At 31.6% G+C, this 22,271-nt stretch overlaps 1 protein-coding gene across 1 annotated transcript in view; it reads left to right on the plus strand.

Annotated features, from left to right (window-relative positions):
- The window catches only part of LRRIQ1 (leucine rich repeats and IQ motif containing 1), a 208,549-nt gene that overhangs the window by 41,911 nt on the left and 144,367 nt on the right, over positions 1-22,271 (plus strand). The window contains 3 exon segments of the mRNA XM_054579834.1: positions 13,940-14,133; positions 14,670-14,797; positions 19,575-19,648. Of these exon segments, the coding sequence (XP_054435809.1) occupies positions 13,940-14,133; positions 14,670-14,797; positions 19,575-19,648 (396 nt within the window).

Raw genomic sequence — 22,271 nt, forward strand, 5'->3', positions numbered from 1 at the left:
ATAATAAAGCCGTTGTACTTTTGTATTCAAAACAGTTTTATAAATTATAAGTATTTTTAAACAAAAAGATATAATGAGAAAAAAGGGTCATTATTACCATATTTCCAAATCTCTTTACTGTTCTGCTTAACAGAAGACAGTTGGATTTCCATAGTTTCTTCTTCATTCAGTTTGCTATAATATATCTAATGTAGCTTTTGGAAAACTCCACTATATGCTCTTGTAAAAATTATATTTTATTGACAATACTTAAGTTTTCCTGATTTTTCCCTCTTTGTCCCCCTCCACCCAGCACCCCCACTCCCTCAGGCAACCCCCCACCATTGTTCATGTCCATGGGTCATGCATATAAGTTCTTTGGCTACTCTATTTTCTATATTGTACTGTACATCCCAATGGCTATTCAGTAACGACCTATTTGTACTTCTTAATCCCTTCACCTCTTCATTCATTGTCCTCTTTCCGCCTCCCATCTGGCAACCATCTGCTAACTAACTTCTTTTCTCTTGATGCTTTTAGAACCTTTCTTTATCTTTAACCTTTGGCTTTTTAGCTACAATGTGTCTTGTGTCTTTGCATCCATCATAATTGGAATTCTCTGTGCTTCCTAGACTTACATGTCTATTTCCTTCACCAAATTATGGAATTTTTCTTTCAGTATTTTTTCAGATAGATTTACAATTTCTTGCTCTTTCTCTTCTCCTTCTGACACCCGTATGATGTGGATGTTGGACCTCTTGAAGTTGTCCCAGAAGCTGCTTACACTATATCCTCATTGTTTTTGATTCATTTTTCTTCTTGTTCTGCATGGTTGTTTTTTGGTTCCTTAGGCTCTAAATCATTGATTGATTCTTGGTTTCATCCACTCAACTATTGTGTCCCTGTAAATTGTTCTTTATTTCAATTAGTGTATCCTTTGTTTCAGACTGGGTCTTTTTTGTGCTGCTGAGGCCCTCACTAAGTTCCTTGAGCATCCTTATAAAGAGTGTTTTGAACTCGGCATCTGATAGATTGCTTATCTCCATTTCATTTAGCTCTATTTCTGGAATTTTGTTCTGTTCTTTCATTTGGACCATGTTTCTTTGTGTCCTTGTTTTGGCAGCCTCCTTGTGTTTATTTTTATGTATTATGTAGAACTCCTTTGACTCCATGTCTTGGTAGTGTGGCCTAATGTAGTAGGTGTCCTCTAGGGTCCAGTGGCACAGCCTCCCCTATCACCCAAGCTAGGAACTCAAGGTGCTGGGCTTGAGTGTACTCTGTCTTGTAGGTGAGCCTTGGTTGCTATTGGCAGATCAATGGGAGGGATTCACCCAGGCCAGTCAGCTGCAAGTACTACCTATGACCACTGACCACCAAGCTCCACTGTCCAGAGAGGATAAGCTGTGCAGGGGTAGGGTGGTGATGCTCTGACGTGGTCTGTAGCCCTCCATGGGGTGTGCTGGCCCTAGGGTTTCCCAGGTGGTGCAGGCCAAGGTCAGCCCCTACCTGTGTTTTGCTGGGGGCACCCTGCCCGAGCTGTGAAGCAATCTGACATGGCTGCTACTTTTGCTGGGCTTAGAGATATCCAGGTGAACTCAAGCTGTGAATCTAATATGACAGCTGCTAGGGCTCACTGAGGCAGCTGTTGCTTGTTTGATAAGATTTATGAGCCAAGACCAGCCATTCCTGTAGAAAAGCAGCTTGGGTGGGCCCAAAAGTTGGGTGGGGTAGAGCCTCTGTGGATCTCCAAGGTGGGCCAAACAGTGTTAGCTAAGTGATGGAGTCTCAGAGATGGCACCAGCCTACCAGCTCTGTTGGGGGTAGTCTCAGCAAAGGGGCAATGATCTCTGTTCTCCTTGATGCCAGACACTTCAGTTTCTCCCTGTGTGCCACTGGTGCCTTTCAAACTGCTACGCTGGTGCTGGAGCTCAGAGGGAGTGAGTCTGAGTTCATGTGCGGGTTCTTTAAGAGGAGCTGCTTAGGGCTCCAGCAGTTTCTTCCCCCAATTTGACCCCTGCTGGTTTTTGCAGCCAGAAGTTGTGGGGACTTAATTTCCTGGCACTGGAATCCTGGGCTGGGGGCCTGATGTGGGTCTGGGACTCCTTGCTCCTGAGATATCACTCCCAAATTTTTATCCATGTGGGTGAGAGACCAGCCTGTTCAGCATCTGTGCCCCTTCTTCCAGTCTGGATGGATGTAGTTTCTTTAATTTTGTAGTTGTCAGACTCCATTCACCTCAATTTCATAGCTGTCAGACTTCCATTCAGCTTAATTTCTGATGTTCCTGAAGAATGGTTGTTCTATATTTTAGCTGTAATTTTGATGTGGTTATGTGAAGAAGCGAGTCATATGTGCTTACACTGCCATCTTGACTGGAAGTCTCAGTCACAATTCTCTGTGCTCCTGAACTGAGAGTTAAAAAGGCAAATAATGTCTTAGAATTATTAAGAAATAGTAATAGTTCTTGACTTCATAGAACCTTTAAAAGCATCTCTAGGTGTGGGGGATTCTGCTGGACCACACTTTGAGAATCACTGGTTAATGTTTACATAATGTGTCTTTTTCTATTCTTTTACTCATAAAATTTCTACAAGCTCTATTTTTGGTATATCTCTTATATAATGTAAAAATTTGTTGATTTTGTTATTATTTTATCAAGGCTGCCTGACAAATTCTAACTTTGATTTGTAGCAGTTAGTCCATAAAAATAAATTAAGTACAATTCAATAATTAACTGCAATTACTGATATATTTGAGTTTAAATTCACTGTCGTACTATTTGATTCTATTTGCTCTTCTATTTTGTTTGTTTTTTTCTTTGGTTTGGTTGAGGTTTTAAATTATTCAATTTTTCCTTTCTATTCTACCAGTTATACAGTATTATTTTACTATTCTTTTGGTTTTCTATAAATATTATAGCATGTCTCCTTGATTTACCAAGTCTAAATTTATTTGGTACTTCCCTCTTATTCCAAGATGATGACAAGGTCATAGAATATGTAAACTTCACTAACTCTCTTCCAACTTAATGTGCTGTTGCTATCTCTTTTAATTGGAATGCCTTAAGGCATTATTATTTTATAAAGTCATTATAGTTTGGATTCACCTACTTTTTAAAACATTTCCATTGTTCTTTATTTCATCTTTCATCTACAATATTTGATCTACTGCAAGTTCGCTGGGTTAAATTCTTTCAGATTTTATTTGGCTAAATATGTTTTTAACATAATACAGACATATCCATATACACTTGTATATGTATTTTGAGATATAGACTTGTCATTTGGCATATATTTTGCATTATGAATATATTCCATTTTATATTTCTCTGCTTAAGTTGATGCGCAACAATCTAATTGTTGATCTTTGGAAGATAATATTCTTTTCCCTTTAAAAATTTTTCTTTTGCTCTATTTTCATCAGCTTACTTTGATGTATCTACTTGTGGTCAATTTAGGATTTATTCGGCTTCAGTCTCTTGTGCCTCTTAAATTTGTGGCTTGGCCTTCTTCTTCAGTGTTGGAAAATTCTCAGTCATCATTTCTTTGTTTTTCTTTTAATTTTTCTATTGTTCCAATACATTTGTCTCCATTTACCCACCACCACTCTCCCCTGCTCTCCCCCCCCCCCCACTCAGTCCTCCCCTACCTAGGCTCCATCCTTCACACCTGTTCCTTGATCTGACCCTTCCCCTTCCATTCCCTGCTACCCCTTCCCTCCATCCCTCCATCCCTGTCAGTTTCTTCTTTCTTTCAGTGTTGCTGGTCATATTTTCCTTGCCTGCTTGCTTTGTTGATTAGATTCCACTAATAGGTGAGATCATATGGTATTTGTCTTTCACCACCTGGCTATATAAATCTACAGAGATATAGGACCCCTTATCTTCTATAATCCTCTTATAATTATACTCTTTATAAGTTTTTTTTTTAGCATCTCCATACCTCACTCTGGATGTTTTATTTTACTCTATCAGTTTACTAAATCTCCCTTAAACTGTGTCTAATATACTGTCCAGTCTATCCATCAAAATCTCATTTGTAGTTATTGAAGTTTTTCAGTTTTAGAATTTCTCTGCTTCTTTTATTTAGCATTCCATTAACATTTTATAATATCTAATATATACATTTTAATATATAAATTTTTATATTTAACTCTTATTTTACATGTTCAACAAAGTTTTGTTGATTTCTCTGTTTGATAACATAATTATCTGATTCCTTATAGATGGTTTCTATTTTTTGTTGCTTTTCTTGGTTTTTGTTCACACGATTTTATCTGCTTGCTTTAAGTTTTTTATTATGTTGCAGTAAGGGAATACTAAGAAAAAACAAAACTGCATAATCCATTGGAAGCTATGTTGCTGTTATTTCCCTCCAGAAGTCTTTATTGTTTCTAGTAACAAGCACCAGCAATCTCTGTGCAGCTAAATCCATATATATACTTATATTGAGACTGCTTAAAGCTGGGCTTCCGTACTTTGGGAGCCATTCTATATTTAGATTAGTGTATAAGCACATGGAGGTACCAACCCAAAGTGAGGCAGGGAGTCACTAGGCCTCCTTTGCTGAGGAGAACCCTGGAGCCCACATTTTTGACTGCCAAGTGTTACATCCTATCCTTTCCTAGAATTAATAGAGATCATAAATAATGTACTCATTTCACTTTTTCTGGAACTTAACCCTCTTCTATATTATTTTAGTTCTTCAATGCCTTGAGCAGGTGTGTTTATATTTTGTCATTTTTTTCTAGTTATCAATAAAGAATTGTTTCTTGTTATCTACCTAATCCCTCATTACTGTAAAGAGAAAGCTTTCCTACATTTCCTATTCCTCCCTCCCCTCACCTTGTCTTCTTTTGGGTTGATTGGTATGATTTCCCCCCTCATCTTCTCTTTTTTCTTAATTCCTTTAATACCTTTATTAATTAATTTAGTGGTCGCCATGAAAATAAAATGTGCTCAATTCATTTCAACTTACTTTATATCCCTACTTCAACTTTCCTAATTTATGGTTTTTTATTCAGGATTTTAAATTCATTTTTATTTAACTCTTCATGGACTACATTATGGTTATTTTTTATCGCCAAAGTTTGATTATATTTGCCCATATTCACTGCTTTTATGCACTTTCCTCTTATTTCATTTAAGATCTTAAATCACTTTCCCTTTTCTTGATGTAGATCCTTTAAAATTTCTTATGGTAATAGTTGGAAAATGCTAGAAGATTTTGTTTGTCTGCAAATGTCTTTAACATTCATATTTGAATCATTTAACCAAATGTATTTTTCTAAATTGAAGTTTATTTTCTTTGAGTAATTTGCAGATATCTTTCCATTACTTACCAACTTTCACTGTTGCTATTAAAAATCAGATGGCAGTTACATTTCCAGAAGTCCTGAGGGTATTTTCTATGCCCATTTCAAGTATTTTTCTTTGTTATTGCAGTTATGCACTTTTACTCTGATGTGTCTAGGTGTGGATTTCTTTTCCATTCATTCCGCTTGGGATTTGATGCAATTAATGAGTATGTGGCTTGTACTCTTTAATATTCTTTGGCTATGTGTCAGCCATTTTCTCTTCAAATGTTTTCTTCTTACTCATTTTTTTTCTTTCCTTCTGAAATAGTAGGCTGAAAAACTGAAAAAGAAAAAGAAAAAAATCTTTCAGTTTTTTTGCTGTCTGTAGATCATTTCTATGTATCTATATTCCAGCTGACAAATTCTGTCTTGCTATTAATTCTGGTTATTGAGTTTTTTATTTCAAATAATTCTAATTTCCATATGGGTCTGGTTTTTCTGGAATTTATTGTTTCTGCTAACTCTTAAGGCACCTTATTTTATTAAATATTTCATGTGCTTTTTTGTCACCTGTTTATTTCCCTTAAAATTTAAGCTTTGTGGCTATTCTTACATATGGTATGAGTTTGTTCTTTAGAGAGGATTTCTTGGATGCTGGAAAACATGAACAATCTGGTTTCATTTGTGCTACATTTTGGAGGGAAGTTTTCTGATCACAATTAAAGTGAATTTGAGCTACAAAACTATGAGAGAGTCAACTTGTGTTTATTAATTTAAGAGGTACATTTTTTTTCCTCTTTTGCTGAGATTTGAGACAGACAATTTAATTTCCTTTCCTCTGGTTGGCTATAGGTGATTGGGCTTCCATATTTATGTGGAATTGTCTGTTATACTTGTCTACTATATGTGAATTTTGAGTTTTGTCTCCTCAAACTTTGAATCTATAGAAATTGATCTTATTCATCATATTTAACAAATTTTCTCACACTGAAAACTGGCTTTACTGTTCTGCTTACTGTCTTTGCCTCCCATATTTATTAAGAATTTGGATTGAGTGTTGCTAACTTTCATAACAACTCATTTGGAAACATTTTATAAAATGTAAAAACTATTTTTAATTTTTTTCAGAGATAAAGGTGATAAGGCCATATCTGACCTGTAATTTCTAAATATAGAATTTAAAATTTTTTCTAAGTAACTTTTAATTTATGTTTACTGTATAAAAATTATAATGTAAGATAATAAAATAATCTATAATCCCACTGTCCAAATATAGCGAGTATTGAAATTTTCCAATAATTTCCTACCTTTTAAAAAATCACTACTGTAATATTATTTTGTAATTTACTTTAGTCACTTAATAAATTTTTAATAATTTTACATTTTAATTTTTAAAAAAATTCTAGATGAATTTATCATGCAAGAGATACTTGGGCATAGATTCCATATCTTTTTTCTGTTTCCATGAGGACACAACGCAGTGCTGGGGCTAGTGGAATGAGTCTCTGATGAGTTTTATATTACAAGTAAAGCTACTTTTGGAAAATCTTTAAGAAAATAGAATAAATTAGTTTATACTTTTTCCAATTATTTTTCTCCTCACAAGTTTTGTTATATCAGGATTTATGACTATGTTTTTTTAAATCCTCACCTGAAGATATGAGAATATGTTTATTGATTTTTAGAGAGAGAGGAAGGGTGGAAAGGAGGGGTGGGAGAGAGAGGGAGAGGAGAAAAAAATATTGATATGAGAAAGAAACATTGATTGGTTGTCTCTTATATGTGTCCTGACTGGGGATCAAAACCGCAACCTAGGAATGTGCCCTCACTGGGGAATTAATCCTGCAACCTTTTGGTGTATGGGACAATAGTCTAACCAACTGAGGCACCTGACCAGGGCACTATCTCTGTTTTTTGTGTTTTTTTTGTATTTTTTAGCAGCATTAGAGTTGTACAAAAATGGGTTAGGACTAGTTCTTTTTAATACTGCTTCTTTCATCTTTTGCTTGTCTGAATTAGTTAATTAGCTCTTTTTTTATCATATTTTTCAAAATGGGCTAATGAATGCTCTACTTCTTGAATTTTTTCACATTTGAGAATATCTGTCTTCGTACATAGCCTTCATACTTGAGAATATCTTTGTACATACTACTTTTAGGTTACACTTTTACTTGGTATTTTATGGACACTGCTCCACTGCATATATGATATTGTGTATTGCTGTGGTAAACCTAGAAGCTAACTTGATTTTTCTCTCTTCATAACTGTTTTGTGCCCATATACTTGAATGAGATTTTCTTTGCCCTTGATCAGTAATTTAACCAAGAGAGATCTTATTGTCAATAAATCCACACAAATTTGTCTTGAAATGTAATGCCTTTTTCAAACTGCAGATTGAGTTATTCTTTCATTTCTGCAAAGCTTGTTTTTATATATTTGAAAACTTTTTTGGCTTAATTTTGTTTTTCAGCCCTAGATGGTCCATATTTTGTTTGAATTTGTTTATCTTTCAGGTATATTATTGTTTAATTAATCTATGTATTTTTATCTTCTGTTTCTTCACATTTTATTTTCAGTGCGATTATCTCTGCTTTGTGGGCAATTCAGTCTTTAAGTCTCTGTTCTATAAATGTTGTGTCTAAATTATTTATTAGTTTTTCGTGGTCCATTTTGATTTATTTCTTTATCTATATTTATTGTTTTAATATCATTGGTTAATTTGTTGACCTGTATCTGTTGTTTTAATAGTTTTGGTCCATTCATTTACCGATACCTGTTGTTTTAACATTTTTGAATGCTTGTTACATTAAATTTCTTTAAATGTTCATCCATAGCCCAAAGCATTTTCAACATAGTTTCTTCTTTCTCATGTTTTCTTCAGACTAGAATGCTTACTGTATTAGTTTTATGTTGTTGTGAAGTGAAGTACTCTGCAACTTAAAATTTAAAACCACAAACATTTATTACTTCATGATTTCTGTGGATTAGAAATCTGGGATTGGCTTAGCTGGGTGTTTTCGGCTCAGGGTCTCCCATGAGGTTGCTGTCAAAGCTATTAACCAGGACTGCCTTCATCCCATAGCTCAGTGAGGCTGAAGGAACTACTTCCATGCTCTCTCACATGGTGTTAGCAGACCTCATGCTGCACACCTTTTAGGTGAAATTCTTTGTTTTCTCATTAGGCTAATTTTAGGTTATGTATTCAATCAATATTTGCTCTCTTTTTAATGCATATGCTCCCTCACTGTTGTATTTATGTCAGTGATTTAGAGGTCCCCTGAATCTCCTTTTTATCATTTTGCTGCATTTCCTTTAAAACTTTCATCTTAAAATGTAAGAAGTATGGCCTCCACTTTGCCTATATAACAAACCCTTTTGATGGATGACAGAAACAGGTTTTCCCAAGTTTTTCTACCATTCAACAACCTTTTGTTGGTGGTGGCAATGGTGAAAATTAAATACAGAGTGACAGGCCTATTAATACTTTGATTTTTTTCAAATATATTGTTTTTTTTAAATATCGCGCAAGAAATGCATTCTCATTTAAACATTTAAAAAATAGTGAGAAATCCAATATAAACAGTGAAATGTTCCTTCTATACTTATACTTTCTCTTTTTTATTTTGTAGGAGTAACCACTGTTCACAGTTGTTTATGAAAGAGTTAAGATCTTGTCCTATGTGATACAAAATTATAGATGTATAGATTTAGATTCAGGTAAACTCATGCATTAAAAGTCTATGTATGTAACTGAGGTTTTACACACAGTAATATAGAAATTCTTCTGTGTCAGAATACTTTGTATTGCAGATTATATATATTCATTTTATAAATTCTCCATAATTTATTTAACTATTTCTTTACAGATAGACATTTAACTTATCTCCCTTTCTTTGTTTTTATATAACATGGCAAAGAATCCCTCTATATATCATTTTATAGTTTTGTGTGTATTTCTGTATAATGGATTCCTAGAAGTAGGAATGCTCAGTCAAATATAATTTTGTATCTGAAGCTCAAAATCATGGTAATTCACCAGATTGGAATCTCTAACAGTTTTTAGAATAGATTATTTATACATTCTCTCTATATTGATTGAAAATTGTATTGTCTTAATAATTGAAATTGGCTGATAAGGTTTATTTTATCTTCCTAGCCAAACATGTTATACTGATAATTGTTTCTTACATATACACACAACACTAAGGTTGTGTAGCATGTGTAGCATGTTTGAGGAACAGCAAGGAGGTCAACATGTTAGTTTGAACCTCTTCATGTTAGTTTGTCCCAAGAGGAGGGGACAGTAGTAGTGGATGAATTCAGAGATAAGGATTTGTGGGCCATTTTAAGGACTTTGAGGGACGTCTCTCCATTACTGAATATCTAAAAGTAATCTACACTCATTGTCTCCACTTTCACCGTACTATCTTATAAAGTAAGGGTGTCCGACCCGCGGCCCACAGGCCGCATGTGGCCCAGGATGGCTACAAATGCAGCCCAAACAAAATCGTAAATTTACTTAAAACATTACGAGATTTTTTTGTGATTACATGTTGCAATGTCACGTAAAATAAACATATGCACGATGACATTTTATTACTTAGATATGTTCATTTTCTATATTAGTGATCACAAACTTGGGACTTGCTCAACAATTTTACAAGATTATAGAAAGGGCCACTGCATAATATTAATTAAGGTTATTATATGAGGACTTTTTTGCTTATCTGTGGTGGTAGATATCACGAAAATTATGCACGGGTCTTTTTTTTGCTCATCAGTTTTCATCAGTGTTTGTGTATTTAATACGTGGCCCAAGACAACCCTTCAGTGTGGCCCAGAGAGGCCAAAAGATTGGACATCCCTGTAAGGGATTATTCCCTTGACGCCTCTGGCAAAAGCTGCTTCATCATTGCCAAAACAGTGGCCTCTTCACACTGTTTTGCCCACACTTACACTGTTGATGATATATAATTTAATGTAAATAAAAATGCCTTTGATAATTGTAAGTTATATAGTTTTATTTTATTTGTAATAATGACTATCATCCACACAGTGTTCAGTTTGCCTTTTTCTCTGTTCTTTTTCCAGTTGTTCCCCCGCTTTACCTGTTGTTTCCTTCCGGCTTCTTATGCCAAATCTTTCACCTTTTTTCAGTGTGTAACCTAATTTTCATTCTTGCTGCTCTTTTTGGGTGAACTTTGAAAAGTTTCACAAACATAGCACCCACTCTAAATGAGTTAATTTAGAAATGAGAAAATTTTATTACTGATTAGCCCTGAAAAACTTACGAGCCATGTACATGGCTTTTAAAAATATCATACTTAGGCCTGTCTGGATCGCTCAGTGGTTTGGAATGTTGTTTCATACACCAACAGCTTGAGAGTTCAATTCCTGATCAGGGCACATACCTAGGTTGTGGGTTCCATTCCCAGTTGGGGTGTCTATGGGAGGCAGCTAATCAGTATCTCTCTCTTACATTAATGTTTCTCTCTCCCTCCCTTCTTCCTTCTCTTAAGTCAATAGACATATCCTCGGATGAGGATTAAAAAAAATATTGTGCTTATGACACTAGCTTGCTTAAGACATTAAGATACTTGCTTAAGGACATTTGAAATTACACAACTACAAGTTTACATTAATTAGTGTTTCCTTATGCCTGGAAAGCATTTATCTGTTTCTGTGGATTAATTGATGTTCATTAGATACAATTTTAAGGCATATTCCAGTGTTTTTTTTTATTTCATTAGACTTCAAATTATGTTGTGGCTAATATATATTTACTATTATATGTAATACATTATAATCCCTTGGAATTGATAATATATAATTGGTCTATTATTTCAATTTAGTCAGATATCTTATAGGACCAAAAATTTACTCCCTGAATGACATCAGATAATTTTCTGTAAGTTACAATTGCTATTTTATAATACAGGAAAATATCAGTACATCGACCCTGGATAAGGAATTAAAAATATAAGATTACTGCCTAAATTTAAATTTTAGTTACCCTTTCCTTCTTTGGGTCTTCTATGAAATTTCCTCCTTCTCTAAGATATCATGCAATTTATTTCTCATTATAAAAATTTACCTTTAACATAAAAATATATATTTTTAAGACTCATACCATTAAATTGCTTGGACTCAAATTATTAGAGATACTGCAATTTTGAAATATAATTTTTCTTGACATATATCTCTAGGCAGTAATTTACAATACTCTCATAATCCTATTATCTGAATTTTAATAATATGCTATAGAATTAAATTTTCTTTTGAGATTTTGGTACTGTTATTTGATTTTTTTTTATTTCTCTATTTTTTTTGTGGAAGCAGGCTCTCTGCCCTATTTTTTTCTGTAAATCATAGTATATTGTATAATCAAAAGAACAAATATTTAGTTAAATGTTTTAATTTTTTCCAGGATAAACTGATGATATACATTCCAGATATTAGTTTTTATATGTAATTATGTTTCTTTTAAGAATATCTTTAACCTTATTATCAAATAACTTTTTTGGTAGAAAAACATATCCATTTCAAGATTTAATTGAAAGTATTTTGTGACTTTGACAAGAAAATCAGATTGGAACTTCATTTTCCAAGGTTTATCCTCAGTCACCCCCCAGACATGCAATACTCACTGAATATTGTCTTCTTACCAGTACTTACTCTAAACCTTAAACAATATTTCTAGTTTCCTAGAATTGTTTTTTTCCTATAACAAGGTATTATCTATAGAGAACATATATAGTCCATTGTTCAATCTAAATAGTCCTTTGTAGATTTTTAATATCTTCCATAAAATATTTTCCAGTTTTACTGAAAAATAATTGACATGAATCACTGGGTAAGTTTAAGGTGTGCAGCATGATGGTTTTACATATATTGTGAAATGATACTACAATAGAGTCGGCTAACATGCATCTTCTCATATAGATGCAATAAAAAAAGAAAAAAAATTTCTATGTGATCAGAACTCATAGAATTTACTCTTTGAATAACTTTACAGCAGTGTTAGCTGCAGTCATTATGTTGTACATCATATTCCTAGCACTTATTTACCTTGGAAATTTGTGCCTTTTAATTATCTTCCTCCAATTTCCCATTACTTACCACCTGCTTCTGGTAACCACAAGTATTATCTCTATTTCTATGAGATTGTTGTAGGTTTTTTGTTTGTTTGTTTTAGGTTCTACATATAAGTGAGATCATACAGAGTATTTGTCTTTCTCTGTCTGACTTACTGCACTTAGCATATGGCTTTCAATGTCCATCCATGTTACACAAATAGTAGGATTTCCTTGCTTTTCTTTTTTTAATGACAGACCACTTCTTCCATGAAACTTTTACAGACTTTCTTAGCATCTCTTTCCAGTACTATGGTTGGCTTATGTAAACAACCTTCTCAATTTTTTTTTCTTATGATCACTGAGCTATAGTCTAAGCCTCCTCTAACTTTTTTTAGAAAGTATCGTATTGATTTTTAGTTTATCTGAGCAAAAAGGAGGTCACTTGTGACAATCTTAAAATACTTGAAAGTATGCTAATATTTCTTTAGTTTTATTATATTTTTAAAATTTATTTCTCAATTACAGTTGATGTACAATATTATATTAGTTTCAGGTGTACAGAATAGTGATTAGGTATTTATATACCTTTCAAAGTGATCACTTAAGTCTCATACCTACCTGATAGCATACATAGTTATTATAATATTATTGACTATATTCCCTTTGCTGTGCTTTATGTTCCTGTGACTATTTTTGTAATTTGCAATTTGTACTCTTAATCCCTTTCACCTTTTTTCACTTATCCACCCAGCCCCTTGCTGATCTGGCGACCGTCAATGTGCTCTCTGTATATATGAGTTTGTTTCTGTCTTGTCTGTTTATTTTGGGTTCTTGACTCCACAGGTAAATGAAATCATGTGTTATTTGTCTTTCTTTATCTGACTCAGCATACCACCCTCTAGGTCCATCCATGTTTTCATAATAGGAATTATTAAATTTTTCTTATGGCTGAGTAGTATTTCATTGTACACATGTCTCTCTTTCTTTATCCATTTATCTCTCAGTGGACACTTAGGTTGTTTCATTGCTTCATTGACTATAATATAGTTGTACCTACTTTATTTGGAAGGTAGATATCTCAATGGAAGCAAAATGGCATTCTAATGTTATATATCACAACTTGAAAAAGGATTCAATTTAAGTGTGTCAAATAACTATTTTTATACCTGAAACAAATACGACCAATATAAGATTATACATCTACTATACTTAATAAATAAAAAAATTTAAAAAACCCCTTGAAACTGAGTTAAACATTATTTTATAAAAAAGTGTCCTTCTATGTATTCATTGTTCCATTGTCATTTGAAAATAAAACATTCAGTGCCCAATGTTATGTCTTTTAGCATTTTGTTTAATTTTCAATTGATGTATGATATGCCATTCAGAAATGTATCTCCTGAGTAGGAGTTTAAATAATAATACATTTTATACTTACATGTTTTTCACCAGAAAGTTGGCCCAAGTCTTCACTTGTAATTAGAAATACTGGGAAATATAAATGTGCAATTATTTAGAAAAAATTGAAACCCTCCTTTAGAATCTGGAAGAATTATGATACAAGTGATCTTGGAAATTTTTTCTTCCAGGTGGTTTAGAATCTTTGAAAAATCTTCAGCAACTAGTTGTGGACCATAACCAGTTAATTAGTACAAAAGGCCTTTATGATACTCCTACCATTATCTACCTGGATTGCTCATATAATCACCTTACTAAACTAGAGGGTATTGAAAACTGTGGATTGCTTCAGATACTGAAGCTACAAGGAAATTATCTAAGTGAGGTAATTGCTTCAACTTAATTGATTTCTGTGATTACTGCAACATTTTTTTTTATGGAAATATCAACCACACATTTTAAAAGCAATTTTGATTATTTTTCTTTGTTCTTTTTTGCTTATTAGCTGTATCTTATTTTTAGTCCATTTTAAACTGTTGCATACTTTTCTATATTTAAAAAATGTTCACCATAGAATATTTTTGAAGAAATCAAATTGAGCAGTTTCTCATAATACCAAAATATAATAAATTAAAACATTTAAGTTACATTTTAGTACGTAAGTGGGACCAAATTTTCTATCATGCAATTCTAATTAAAATTTATCAGAACTACCTTGTATGGAAAAAATAAATTCTAATTATGAGGTTAATTCTTAAAAATTTTATTTTTACTAAAACTCTCATTACATTGTACTTTATGATTTGCAGTTTACCAAATATATCTGTTGTTATTTTTGATAGGTTTTATATTTTTAAATTTGTTTAGATGGCAAAAAAATATTTTGCTTAATATAAGCTAATGACTCAAATTTAAATATAGCTTCCATCCTTGGAAAATCATGTTCTACTAAGAGAATTGTACTTGGATGATAACAGCATTTCAGTTGTGGAAGCATTTTCTTCATATTGGCTGCCTTTACTACAAAACCTCTCTTTGTCTCAAAACAGGTAAAAATGAACTTTATTTAAACAATAAATTCAGTATATTATTACTTAAATGTACAGTCTGCATAATAAGTAGAAAAGCTGTTAGCTTTTTCCAGTAATTCAGTGAAAGTGCACCATAATAAATTGGTATATAACTTGTAGCTTTATAGGTTAAAAAAATTAAAGTGCCTTGAAATACCCTGAGTATTTTAGTAGACGTTTGTTTCTTATCCTACTCACTCTGTTTCTTTTTAAAACTATCCTTGTACAGTACTCTCAGGGTAGGTTTGTTTATATTTGTAAAGAATATAGTCCTTGGAAAATACAGGAGGTAGTTAATTTAATTCAGAAGGATGTCTCATTCTCTCAAATGGTATTTATTAAGTCCTGGAAGAATGATTTTTAATCTGCTCTCAACTTGCATGTCTTTTTGTAACTGTTAAGATTGATTTAAATTTGATTTCCCTAAGGGTATAAAATAACACTTAAAAAAATACCTTAACATTAAATCGACATAGGTACCTGTCACAGAAGATCCATTTGAAACTACCAAACATCTGGATCTTTGCTGAGAATAACCCTTGAAACCAAAACAGGAGCACAATATGTGTATGCCTCCCTCTGCTTAATATTTCATTGAGACCTATTCACTCTAATATGATTAATTTGTTTATGAAAGGCTAATGGAGTAGGGGAAAGGAACCACCTTTAACAGCAATTTCTTCTTTGAGTTATACAATTTTGGCAAAACAAGTGAACAAGGACAGCCCAGTGTTAATATATGTATCTATTTTCCCCCAAAATAAAGTTTTCTCTCAGCCGTAACAGTGTTCATCCTTTGTACATGTATGTCCCAAATGATTTAATTTCTATCAAACTATTCCATTATTTGACAAATCAAAACTGACTGTATATTAAAAAAAATTCCCTCAAATTGCTTTAATCAGATCTAAAATATGAAGGGTGATTTAACTTTTAAAGGACATTTATTCCAGAGCCAACTCTATCAGATAACACTTTTTAAGTAATTTGGGCCATCTAAATAAGCACTGGATCTTTTTCCAACATTTTCCAATAAGAGATAAAAATTTAATAGAAATACTAGCAATATCTAGCATACTCCATAGAAATGTTTCTCAAGTCACAATGATGAGCATATTATTTTAAAAGATTAGAAAAATTTATATCAAAGACATTTTTGAGAAATAAGGCCTTTAATTTCATTGAATAATTTAAATCATTGAAGAACTATTCTACTTTTAAAAGTTAAAAGTAATATTGGCTAATAATAAATGTTTGCCCTATGAAACTGATATTACTAGGAATTATGTATACTAAATTATTAAAATATCTTTTAGAGATGATAACAATAATTGGGAAACTTAAACCAAATATTCATTTATAATTTCATTTGTTTAGCCTTCTACATTTGGATATTGAGGTGATGCTTCCTGTTTTGGAGGATACAGAACTGAGTGATACATATCTGTTTCCTCAAAAAACTCTTTGAATAAAGAGTTTAATTTTTGAACTTACTATATTTAAAAAGAGATGAAATTACTATGTAATTAACATATGCTATTTTGAACTTTTTAAAAATGCTTTTACTTATATTTGAATTTAGTTTTTATGGGTCCCTCATACAACTGTCTACCATTTCTGAAGGGTGAAGGGAGAAGGCCTAGGGAACCAGGGAAATGTGATTGATATGAATGGAAAATTATTTTCTAAAATCATAGTAAAGTAATTTTCAGTCTAAGGATTTTTCTAAAGTACAGTAAGATAATACCATAAACTGTGAAAATTATCCATCTTACCTTAAGCTTCACATTGACTTTTTCAGAACTGTATAAGGTTTGGTAAAACTCAGGATCAGCAGATTTAGATTTGAATTATGAATATAAAATTTACTTGTCAGTTCACATTGAACAACTCTTTTCTCACTACCGAAACCTCACTTTTTTCATATGTGAAAAAGGATAATAATACCTACCTTACCTATTTTATGGCATTTTAATGTTGATCCAAAGGGGAAAATGTATGTGAATACATTTTGCAAACATGAAGAGAATTTTATAAACAAGATATCTGGATTTGTGTCTGGTGTGTCTTTAAAATTGTATACATCTTTCTTTTAATTTTTGATAAGTATTTTCATTGCAAGGAAGAAATTGTGTCCATATGCTCTTCTTCCAACAAATGAAATGCATATAAAGAATGATACTTAGTAAATATTGTGTGAAATACTTGTTTCATCCTGACTTCTGTTTTAAATTTTCATTAAGACATGTGAATGTTTTAAGTTTGACTCAGTAGAGTTCTAACTGGAAGACTCTGGCTTCACAAGCTTTTCTACTTACAGTGAGACTCTAAGTAGGAGCAGAAAATGAAAACTATTACCCATTGACTGTTCATTGTACAAATCTTTTGCTTTTTGTCGTCTTTGAAATTTATATCTTTTTTATGCCCAGGGCTAATGTGACAAGGTCAAATGGTATTAGGTTTTCACTAATGTCCTTTGTCTTTCTGGTTTGAATTTTCTTAGGAAAAATATACACAGAATGTCAGTAAAAAGAAAAGTTCTGGAAGTTTTTTTTTTTTAATTTAAAGATTCTAGTATTAGATTTCTACCAACCTAATGAATAATCATAAAGGTGAATAAATAGCCAGTTTGTTAATTAAAATTACCCTCCCCTCCAAAAAAGAAAAATTCTAAAAACATGGGTATCTTTTAAGATAAAATTTCAATAATATAAAAATATTTGGTCAAAACAAATATTTCTTTGCTTGAATACATATTTGAAAATGGAGATTTTTGTTTTTAATTCTAAAATTTTATTGGTTACTTTTACTTGATGCCTTCATATAACATATATTTTTCCTATATGTTATTATATAACTTCTTGGTTGAAAATATGATATACTCTGAAAAAGGAGACTCATTATCAATCTTTCCAAATCCTTTTAGTAGAAGAGCAAAGGATATTAGAAAAATATTAAAGGTAGAAAACAATAATTTTCTTGTTAATAAATATTTGTTAAAATTATATTTTTACCTGAATAATTTTAATTTCTTATTTGTAGAACATGCCTGAATAGGATATTAGGGCTTAAATTCACTATGTATACATTAACAAAGTTTTAACTATCTTTTTTATTTCTCCTTGTTTTTCTGTGTACATGGGACATTTCAGTAAATTTTACTATTAAAGACTGTGTGTATAAATAATGAAATATATGTATAAATCTAATGGCCAATATTTTTTCACTTTTTATTTTATCACCTTTTATCATCTTTTCCCCCTGGAAATTGTTTTTAAAAAGTAGTGTTGTATAGGTTTAGTATAAATAGTAATACTTTATGTATTTAATATTGGCTGCATTCAGAAAGATTTTCTTCCAGCCTAATATTTAGTCTGTTTTTCATCAGTAGTATCTTCTGTCTTTCTGCTAATATACAACAGGATAGTACAAGAGAGAAATCAAGGTAAATACAAGGGAAAGTTTTGTGTCAGATCCATGAGGCCTCCAGTCACAGTATTATTGCATAAGCTTCTAAACATAGAACAATAGTATTTTTTTTTTTTTCTCGATCTCTGGGAGCTATTAGAAACAAAGATGTAGAAATCTGCCAGGCCAACTGGAGAGAAAGTATTTTTTACAAAAGCAAAAACCTGGAAATTAATGCATATTATTTTTTGTACCAAAAGTACTTCTTCAATTGAGGCATATTTTGAATAATTATAGAATCCCAACATTTATACGGAGAATTAGTTAGAACACAGTTGTATTTGTGATGAGACTATATTTCATGTGAAAGAATTCTTGTGTTGTTTAAAGATTTGATGATTTGGCTTAACGTTTATTTCCAAATATCTAGAGTAATGTGATATTATGTTTGGAGTAATTTTAGATTTGCCTTAAAAATGCAAATTAAACCAAAGTTAATTTTTCCTTCATGGCTTTTTTTTTTCCCAATGATGTGAATATTTTGAGTATCATTTATGTTTCTTGCTTAAATATAGGCTCTTAATGATGATTTTATCTGGGAAAATAATAGAAACATTTGAAAGTAGTAGAAAAGATTATTATCAGAATTTTGTATATATAATTTAATGAGTATTGATTTTAAATATTTATGGATTTCTTAAGTGTATTCTCCTCATAAAACATTTTCTATTATTGTCATACTTTGATGCATATTTCTAATTTATAAATAACCTAGTATAACTTTAGATACTTAGAATGCTGTTACTTTCAGTCTAGTAAACAAAACATTTTTAAAGTTAAAAACAAAACTAGTGACTTTAATCAGTTATCGGTCAAAAAGTTAAAATAAAGATTTTTATAATTTTTACATTGTAATGGTTTTTATGTGTTTGATCCAGAAAAAGAAATATAAATAATATAAATTCTTTGTAAAATTGGCCTTATAAAAAGACAAAACAAAACAATAATAACAATATATGCACTTATTTTTGTTTAAATACCACATATACATTAAAGTACATATTTGTGATTGAAATTGGCAATTAAATAATATTTCTCTTTAGAAATTAATGTAAATTTTCCATTACAGAATAAATACTAATAATTGTATAAATGTTGCATTTTAATAAGTACTGTTAATAAATGTTATGATTGTATTTTAGTGTACAAATACAATTGTATATGTAGTTATAAATAATTACATATCATTATATAATTGTGTTATATAATGTATAATTATATAGTTAATTCAATAATGTTAAGGACATTCCAATTTAAAATTTTCATGAGTTCTATTTTTTGTTTTTAGCTTGACAAAATTCACACCACTTTATCATTTTGTTTCTCTGAAAAAGTTGGATGTCAGCAACAATTGTCTTTCTGGTAAGTTTAGAATAATATAAAATGTAAAAAAAAATAAATTTTTGAGTTTCCGTTTCAAATATATTGAGGATTTGTTTTATATAGATGTTTTAATGGTATTTACAAATCATAGTATATATTTATAAATGTATATATAATATAAGGTCTGTCCAGAAAGTACCAGCCATATACTATGAAAAATAGAAACATTTATTGAAGAAGATACAAGATACAAGAAACATGGTGAATAGGACAATGATGCCTCAGTTCCCTTCAAAGTAGGCACCTTGAGACTTCACACAGTTCTCCCAATCACCATCAGCTGCCCTGAAGCATTTTCTTGAATCTCATCAACAGTCTGAAATCTCTTCCCTTTCAAAGGTGATTTTGTTTTGGGAAAAGCCAGAAGTGGCAGGGTGCCAAATGTGGGCTGTAGTGGGGCTGAGTCACCTGGGTGATTTGATATTTTATCAAAAAACTGCCTGAGACGTGATGCATAGTGGGTGTGTTGTCATGATGAAGCTGACAGTCATTAGTTGTGCATAGCTGTGACCTTTAAATCATCTGAATAATTTGCACAGAAGGATGTTCAAGCATAATGCAAAATTTGATGCAGATTCATTGCTCTACTTGTTCAGTCATTTTGAATGCGACGGCCACACAGTACACATACTCACTCAATGAAACCTACTGCCTCCACTTGACTAGTGCGGTGAAGCTGTCATTGTTTATGCATGCACATTCCAGTCCACTCTCCTTGGCTTCCAGGTTACATCAATGTCACACAAACTGTTCTCATTACATTAACAATGGTTGGACTTTTTCCAGACAGACCTCATATATATATATGTATATATATGGACACTTAATAAAGTATAGAGGAGGAAAAATTTATCTTCTACCTTCATAAGTTCTTAGTGAGGAATTAAGAAACTGACACAAGACAAACAAACAAAAAAAAGAATACACGTTTTAATTTTTTTTCACATGTGTATGTGAGTTCTCACAAGAAAAATAAAGATGCCAAGAAGCAATTAGAATTGAACACTAACGTAATAAATTGGACAAGAAAAAGAAATTGTGAAAATGTGACAAAGCAAAAGTGCTTGTGTTAAGAAGTTTAATTAAATGGAAAAGTGACTAAAAAATAAGGGTTAGTTTAACAATTTGTTTGTACACATTCTGTTAGCCTCTATGTCTGTCCTTGTGTTAAGAATATCTCTTTCCTCCTCGTGTAGGGAGGGCATCTTTCACATAGGAATTTCATCTCCTGCTTTAAAGAAAAATAAGGAAGATCAGAGTACCTTTGCATATGCAGTTTTTAGAGTTCCATTCTGGCATATTGAAGCTGTGTGTTCTGAGCTCATTCAAAGGCATGGCGAAATAATTCAATAACATTTTTTCACTTTTAAAATCATATTACTTCCATTTCTTTGATACACCTGGGCAAATGTCACACTTGTATAATTACTTAAAATTCATGTATCTTTTAACTATGAAGTAAGCAGCCTAGTGAAGATGAGTAAACAAACTTGTCTAACTTGTTGACTTCTAAGAGGTATAGAGTAGACACTCATTAAAAGTGTATTAAAGAATGATAAAATGATTAATTGATTTGGATAACTAATTCCCCCAAAGTTTGTCCATTCCCGTAAATCCTCTCTTAAAGACAACTACAGTTCTAATTTGTCAACATAGGTTAATTTTTATTGTTATACATCTTTATATGAATGGGGTCAAACAGTACATTCTCATTTGTCTCTAGTTTCCTTTGCTGAACATTCATATATCTTGCTATGTTGTTTATATCATTAGTTTTTGGGGTTTTTTTTTGCTGGTATAGTCCATTGTATGAATATAAAATATATCACAATATGTACATTTTCCTGTTGACTGCTGTTTTAATTGCTTGTGGTTTGGAGCTATGGAACTTCTTGTACAAATTTTTTTGTGGATATATGCCTTCAGTTCTCTTGGGTAAATGTGTAAGACTGTAATTGCTGGATAGTAGAGTAAGTAAATGTTTAGCTTGAGAAGAAACTGAAAAAACTGTTTTTCAAAGTAGTGTAGCATTTTACAGCTCCACGTGCAATCAATGTATGAGCGTTCCAATTTCTTGTCTCTACAGGGTATTTTGTATTTCATTGTTATTTTATTATCACTTTAGTTTGCATTTTCCTGATGAAGAATGATAGTGCTTCTTTGCATGCATTTATTGATAATTTCTCTATATTTTTATGTCTATTCAAATGTCATAATTTTTAAAAAATTTGGTTATTGCTTTTATTGGTTTGTGTAAATTTTGATATATTCTGAGTGAAGTTTTTTGTTAGATATATGTTTTGTAAATATTTTTTCCCAGCCATCTTAACATACTGATTTAATTAATGTTATCTGTAAATAAGCAGAAGGTTTAAATTGTGATGAAATTTATCATTTTAAATATTTTTCTCTGTGTCCTTTGTATTATTTCCCTACCTCCAGATTGAGATTATTTTTCATGCTCTATAGCTTTGTTATAGAAGTTTTGTATTTTAGTTTTTCTCTTTGGGTTTATGTCCTATCTCAGATTAATTTTTATAAATGATATGAAATAGGTGATGAGTTCAGGTTTTCATATAGGTGTTTAGTTGTCCCAGCAACA

This window comes from Pteronotus mesoamericanus, unplaced genomic scaffold (genome assembly GCF_021234165.1).
Source record: "Pteronotus mesoamericanus isolate MK-2021 breed Mesoamerican mustached bat unplaced genomic scaffold, CSHL_Meso_final contig_56, whole genome shotgun sequence".
In the NCBI taxonomy this organism is placed as follows: domain Eukaryota; kingdom Metazoa; phylum Chordata; class Mammalia; order Chiroptera; family Mormoopidae; genus Pteronotus; species Pteronotus mesoamericanus.